The 7,354-nt window shown below is 38.7% G+C and overlaps 1 protein-coding gene across 1 annotated transcript; it reads left to right on the forward strand.

Moving 5' to 3' along the window:
* The first annotated feature begins 49 nt into the window (after nt 1-49).
* On the forward strand, nt 50-5,141 carry trmt5 (tRNA methyltransferase 5). Its single transcript, XM_015021242.1, has 5 exons — nt 50-143; nt 1,126-1,712; nt 2,752-2,876; nt 3,885-4,524; nt 4,998-5,141. The coding sequence occupies exons 1-5, from the start codon at nt 136-138 to the stop codon at nt 5,057-5,059; spliced, it is 1,422 nt and encodes a 473-aa protein (XP_014876728.1). The 5' UTR covers nt 50-135; the 3' UTR covers nt 5,060-5,141.
* The last annotated feature ends 2,213 nt before the right edge of the window (nt 5,142-7,354 follow it).

Here is a 7,354-nt window from a genome sequence, read left to right on the forward strand (position 1 = left end):
CTCCGTCGTTGGTGTGATGTCACACAAACTGACCAATCACACAGCGAGTTGTAAAGTTCTTGACCAATCCCCAGGGGTCATCCACATACGCGTCGATTGTGGATGACGTAATTGAAGCGTGCCTTTGAACGGAGGATGTTGAGGTGAGGTTTTTATTTCTGCTGATTTTTAACTTAAAACGATAAATGTCCAAGTTTTAGAATTAAAATCATGTCATTATAAGAGCTGCCATTATGACATGTCGCTTAGAGATTGTATTGTATGAGAAGCAGCATTACAGAGCGGTTTAAATACTAGTTACTCCGTAGGTTTGTGAGATAAACACTAGCGAAACGTGTCCCCTTTCATTCATTAGTTTTACAGCAGAATAATTATGTTCTATAATGAAAGCTATCCATTAAACTGTGAATTACATTTACTAGCACACTGCATCTTTATTTTTATGCCAGCTTTATCAGACAATCAGGAAACAGTCATTTTGACAGCATCCAGTTTCTGTGCTAATCTTTTCTTATACGGGGCAATTAGATGTTTTTTCCCTCTTAATTCATATATGTGAATTTGTATGAATAAGCGGACTTTAGGGCTGTGCGATAAATTGGTTTTACCGATTAAATAAAATGGGTTATTTTTTATTTTTAAATCTGATTTTTTTTTCCACCAATGCACTCCTGGGGTTTCCATTGCTCATAATGGAAGGTGGCCACCTTGTTTGACAGCTGTCTTCTACAGCTTTTATTTATTTGGACTTGCTAAGATTATAAACTTGAAATAATACGATAATAAAGCATCAAAATGACCAGAATCCAGTTGTAATATTAGGAGAATAAAGTAGTAATTTTATGACAACTGTTACTCAAAAATACCAAAGAAATTAAAATGAGGAATGCTGAGAATCTTGTGAAGTTATGGTTTGGTATCAATTATATAGATAAGGAAATATTTTCTCTTTTAACTCATCAGCATCAGAAAATGATTGAAGAAACGTCTGAGTCTATTTTGGAGAAAGCAGAGTCTGAGCAGACGTCAGAAGCATCTTGTTTGCTTTTGTGTAGTTGTATTTTTTTAAAGTTTCATAAATTTGATCTGATTTTTTTTCTCCATTTTTGCTTTGCGCCTCCACAGAATCCTCTCCAGAACTTTTGAATCCGTTCAAAGTCAAACAAAACTTGGTTTTGCTGCTGTTCTCCAGAGTTTCCTCTTTTCAGACTCGGTCAGTTCTGGGTTCGTCGGGCGGACTGTGATGGAGCCCAAACTGTACCGACCCCCTCCTGAGGTTCGGGGCATGACGTCTCTGGACAAAGACGCCTTCACACGTACCGTCACAGTTCCAGCTCTGCAGGTACCAACTGGGGTCCTAAACAAAGTCGTGAAGAGCCTGAAGAAGTCCACTCTCCAGTGCCCAGGTGTGCATCGGGTGGTTCCAGGCAGCGAGGAGGGCAGCAGTTTCCGGTTGGTCCTTCTGGACCCACACAGGGTGTCGTCGGCGAGTTCGTTCAGTGAGGCTGAAGCGGAGGCGCTGAGGTCGTTCGGTGTCTCTGATGAGCTGCAACAATACGACCTGAAGCTGACCTACGACAACCTGAAGACGGAGGAGGTGCTGGAGGCGGTGCTGCCTCAGGGGCAGGATGTGACCTCATCGTTCAGCCGAGTGGGACACATCGCCCACATGAACCTGAGAGACCACCAGCTGCCGTACAAGAATCTCATCGGTAGGACTGGAAACATTATCACAAAAAGAGAAATCTGCATTTCATTTAATGTTTTGGTGATTTGTCAAAACATTCAAAAGTTAGAAGAGCGAAACAAATCAAGTTTTACAAAGAGATATATGATTAAGTTTTATATAACTGAATATGCAGAAAGAATTAGATTTATTGCGTATTCAGGTTGTACCTAAGTAACATATTACTTTTGAAAATAAGTAAAGTAACTTTCTTATGGAAGTAACCAGTAACAGTAACTAATTACTATTTCCAAGTAACTAGACCAACTGAGCATATCGCAATAATAAACTTAGCTGGACGATAAATTGTCCCAGAAGTTATTGCGATAAACGATAATATTGTTGTTTTGAGACAATTTTTAAGTAATACTTTAATGCAAGAACAAATTCTGAAAGATCAATAAACTTTAAATTCTAATAAACATTTAACACTGGAACTGAAAATCATTTTAAATATCCAAAAGAAATAAACAATAAGAATTAATTTTAGCTGCTTCAGTTGTTACAAATAATCAAATGTTAACTAAAGAAATCCTATGTTTATGCATTGTAAATTTTTTATCTTATTTAAAAAAGGAACTGAGTTATTTATTTGGATCTTTTATGTATTTCTATGATAGTAAAAAAAAAACAAATAAAAAATCTCTAGAAGGTGACAATTTTTTTTTATCCGATAAATTGTCAAAAATAATCAATAGCTGGTCATGCTAAATATGACGTCACTCAGAAACCCAGTATAATTACCAACTCTTCAAAATAAGAAAGATAAGAGAACATATTCATTAACTGAGGCAGAGAAATAATTAGGGCTTAAAATAACTAGAACACATTGGTCAAATCAAAATCAAATCAAACATATTGTTTGATTTTTCTAACTGAATTAACATGATTTCTAAATAACTCTGTGAAATTAACCTGCTGTGATAAAAATTGTAAAAATTTAAAACACTTTTTTAAGCTAATAGATACGGACATCTGCTTTGTTTGATCGACAAAGTTCAGATTTTCTGCTCTTTCTTCTGTAGGTCAAGTCATTATGGACAAAAACCCAGGAATCACATGTGTGGTCAACAAGACGAACATGATCGACTCAACGTACCGCAACTTCAAGATGGAGGTTCTGGCTGGAGAGGAAAACATGGTCGCCAAAGTATGCGCTGTTGTTTTATATGGATCATCCCCACATAGATCAATCAGCCTGTCATGTTTATTTGTGCTCAGTTCATTTATTTACCAATAATATCCCTATACAGGACAAACTGATTTAATTCTAACAGCTCAGCCATATTCAGAGCATAATATTTACAGAACTAACACAATATGTGATCAATCTAAACTTAAGAAAAGAATTAAATCAGAAATCGGATCTGGTATGAAAATTTAATTTTCATGCCTTATTGCCCAGACCTACTTTATTCCCTTAAAGCTGCAGTATGTTTTATAAAAAGTTATTTTTTTACACATTTGTTGAGATTTTCTGCGTCATGTTTTGAAAGGATGAGACAAAAATCTGTGAGAAAAATTAAGCTACTCTGACTTCTCCCAGTGCAAACTAGAAAGAACCAATCAGAACCAGGAGGCGGGTCTTAGCGCTGTTGATCACAATCTTGTGTGGCGCTACTCGTCCCGCCTCCTCCTCCCCCTTTGGTTCTCTGCTACATTGTTTCGAGTTAGCAAATGCTAACTAGTGCTTAGGCTAGTTAGCATGGCTACCGATGACGGCTTTCCTGTAACAGTAAGTTGTTTAGCATATTTAGCAGCAAGTACATGAGGTTGTTTGACAGCGCTAAGACCCGCCTCCTGGCTCTGATTGGTTGGTTTTGGTGGTGCGTTTCTTCAGACTGTACTAGTAGCTCAGGTGGAAGGTGGAGATTGATTGTTTCAGATTATCTATCTCATATTAAACTGTCATAACATGTTGACAGTTTCAACAAATATGTAAGAACATATTTTATAAAAGCTACATACTGTAACTTTGATAAACGAAATAATTTGCTGAAAAACAATGTCCATGATGTAAACAATTAGAAAACATCTGCATTCTGTCTTTACTGCTTCAACTACCTACAATAACTCTGAATAATCTGAATTAATATTTAGTTTATCTATTTTTGAAGTTATGTCACTCTCTCTTACACCTCGTCTTCTGTCCTTGCAGGTGAAGGAAAACGGCGTGACTTATGAGTTTGACTTTTCTCGCGTCTACTGGAACCCCCGGCTGAGTACAGAGCACCAGAGAGTGGTGCAGCTGGTTAAACGTGGCGACGCCGTGTTCGACGTCTTCGCCGGGGTCGGACCCTTCGCCATCCCGGCCGCCCGCCTCGGCGCCAAAGTTCTGGCCAACGACCTCAACCCGGAGTCGTACAGATGGCTGCAACACAACTGCAAACTCAACAAGTTGGAGAGCAAAGTCCAAACCTTCAATCTGGACGGCAGAGACTTCATCCGCGGGCCTCTGAGGCGGGAGCTGCCCGCTCTGCTGAAGGGGGAATCTGCGGTCCATGTGGTCATGAACCTGCCTGCGCTGGCGCTGGAGTTTCTGGACGCTTTCCGGGGCCTCCTGCAGCCAGAGCCGACCTGCGATCGGAACCTTCCCACAGTGCATTGCTATGGTTTCTCCAAGCATGACGACCCGGAGGCGGACGTGGTGCAGAGGGCGTCCCGCAGCCTTGGGTTCCCTCTGGAGAACGAGTGCTCTGTGCATTTTGTGCGTAACGTGGCACCAAACAAGGACATGATGTGCGTGAGGTTCACTGTCCCTAAAGACGTTCTCTACTGCAGCAGCAAAACCAAAACAGGTGAGAAACAAACCTGAACACAAAACATACCGACTGCGGTTATTAACGGTATTCACCTCTTTGGATGTTTTACTCTTTTGACTGCTTTTACAAATCAATCATGATGAAACAACTTATTTTTCTTTTACAAAAAAGTACAACACAAACCTTTTAAAAGTGACCTATTATGCTTCCTTGAACAAATTTATGAGCTAAATGATTCCTGGCTACAGGATGACATGTTCTTTCGTCTTTCCCATTTTGTAGATGGGTGGATCAAATTTAAACCATTAAAAAATGTGCAGCTTTTATTTATTTTCAGCTACGTGTTTCATTTTGCATCATTTTACTTAAAAAATGTTTTTTCTTCTACTTTTCTGTGACTAAGGAAGCTGCTGTTTTGAGCTTCTTAAGAAATGTATAAAAACTATTCACTCTTTTATAGCCATCTTAACAGATTAAAATGTTGATTTTTGTTTTATCTGTGTTCACAGAACCGTCTGAGGAACCGGCCCCAAAGAAACCAAAGTGTGAAGATGCTACAAATTTAACATGATTTCAAATCAGATTGTGTTTTTTTTAGGACTTTAAGTTTAAATTTTCAAACATTTTATTTTTATGATTTTTGAACCAACCAGATGTTTATTTTCTTCTTATGAGGCTGTACATGATTACATTTGAGTTTTAAATAAACCCACAAAATGGAAAAAAAAAGTTTTTCTTATTTTATTTAAAAATAATATCAATAAACAACAAAAAAATCTACACAAATCTTCATGAAAAACGTTGACATCACAGTGACAGTAAAGTCGTATTTGTCCATTCAGTCTCTGACAGGAAACAGGCCGCTGAAAGCGTCCTGGATGGCGCGGTAACACGCCAGAGCCGAGGTGTATCCTCCCGCCGTGTCCTGCGGCATGGCGGCCCGGACGTGGTTCAGGTACCTGACAAGACAGGAAAGGCGTAACTCAGTACCAGCAGCAGCGACAGCTTAAAACTTTCCCTACTGACAAAATTGTATTTAACACTTTTGGACCCCTAACGGTCACTAAAACCAGAAACAGCTGAGGAGTTTGCGGCTAAAAGTTAAACCAACATGCCATCAGAGTATCTGTAGTTACCACAAACTCACCTGATCTGAAAACTTACCCACAGTAACTTCTCAAAGTACCTCAAAATCAACCCTGAACCCTAAAGTACAAGTTCTGTTGGCAAGTTCAGAAACTTGCACAGCAGTTATAAAGGTCGTGACACTGGTTTGGTAGCATTTCTGATATTTTAAACAAAAAACTAATCAATAATAATCGATAGACTGATATGAAACACTTATGTTGTAATATGGTTTTCATATTGTTGGTATAATTTAAAAATAAAACCCGATTTCTTTGATACCAGATCAAAATTAATAATTTTAATCACATTTTTTTCTTACTTTTTCTAAAAAATATATATTTTCAAAAGGTGGCTTTTATTGTAATAATGCCTTCTGTGAGAATTGTTCTGTAATTACATAAACTATAGTTACATTAGCGCAATAAGACACAATTTTACCAGAAGAACATCTTAAAATTAAGAAAAAAGTTATTTTAATGAGAAAAAAATTTCTAGATAAAGATATTTTTGTGATCAGTTCAGTCATTTCAAAGTCCTGCTACTGATAATATGATCAATGCTAGTAAGTATTCAAATATAAATCAGAAATTAGAGGCATCGATGAAGAATGGACTAAAATGAAAAGGAGAAATAAATTTTAAAAGGAATGAGGGGAAAAAGGGAAAAACCATTGCTGCGTTCAGATTTGAAACTGTTTAACGTAAATCATTAAGATGAAGGGTTTGACTCAAGTCCAAGGAGGGATAAATATCCGGCACACAGATAGATTCATCAATAAATTATGAGATTGATTACTTGGAAATCTGTAGCCTATCATCCTCTACGTCTTTCGTTTTCTCAGTGCTGACAGACGCAACCATCTTTCTTCAAACAGCCGAGAAACAGATGAGCTGCTGATAATCTCCACATCATGTTCCTGGGTTACAGCTGCCTCAGCTACGTCTAATCCTCTGTCTGCAAAATCTTTTTACAACAAAGCTGGAAAAGTAACATCCTAAAGCAACTCAGACAACATGTCGGCTTTCTCCCTAATGCCGCCCCCGCCTGATCCCCCCGTCTGGCGTTTCTCTGGCAGGCAGCTCTGAAGCCCTCACACGAGGCGGGCTTTGCGGCCCCCGGTTCCTGTGAGCTGAGGAAACTTCAAAGTGATGCCAGGATGAGGAGCGCAGACGGCACTCTGATTTCTGGACCCATTCAAGCTGCTTTACAGAGAAACCCAACGCCTGGAGGATAGCAGAGAGCGACAGAGTGGAGGTGTAGGTGGGGCATTATGCAAGTTAATTGGCTGTTAGGCCCCCCACACCACCAGGGGGCCCCCAAGAGCATATATTGACCCCTTGCAGCAAGATCGCCCCATCTCCATGCTGGAGGGCATAAAGCTGCTCCCCAACTACCATTAGCTTTAGCTGTTAATTTATCAATATAATGTGCTAAATCTTAAAAGCATGACTGATATATAAAAGAACAAGGTGCTTTGCTACCTTATGACAACTAGATAACAAGGTTAGTAAGAAGTTTTAATTAAGAAAAAAATAGCCAGGGAGAGGGAAGTAGTTCTGTTATTCACAAAAACTCAGCCCTTTCTGTTGATCTGTTGGATTGACAGATTAATAACTGGGTAGCAAAAGCTGCTTAATTAGGAGATTTTTCACAGAACACAAACCAGGTGAAGCTAAAACTACCACATGAAGAGTTATGGGTAGTTATTTTATTTATCTTAAATTTTTTATAAAAAATT

Source organism: Poecilia latipinna, unplaced genomic scaffold, assembly GCF_001443285.1.
Source record: "Poecilia latipinna isolate Pla-1442-1.1 unplaced genomic scaffold, P_latipinna-1.0 Scaffold2750, whole genome shotgun sequence".
Classification (NCBI taxonomy): Eukaryota; Metazoa; Chordata; class Actinopteri; order Cyprinodontiformes; family Poeciliidae; genus Poecilia; species Poecilia latipinna.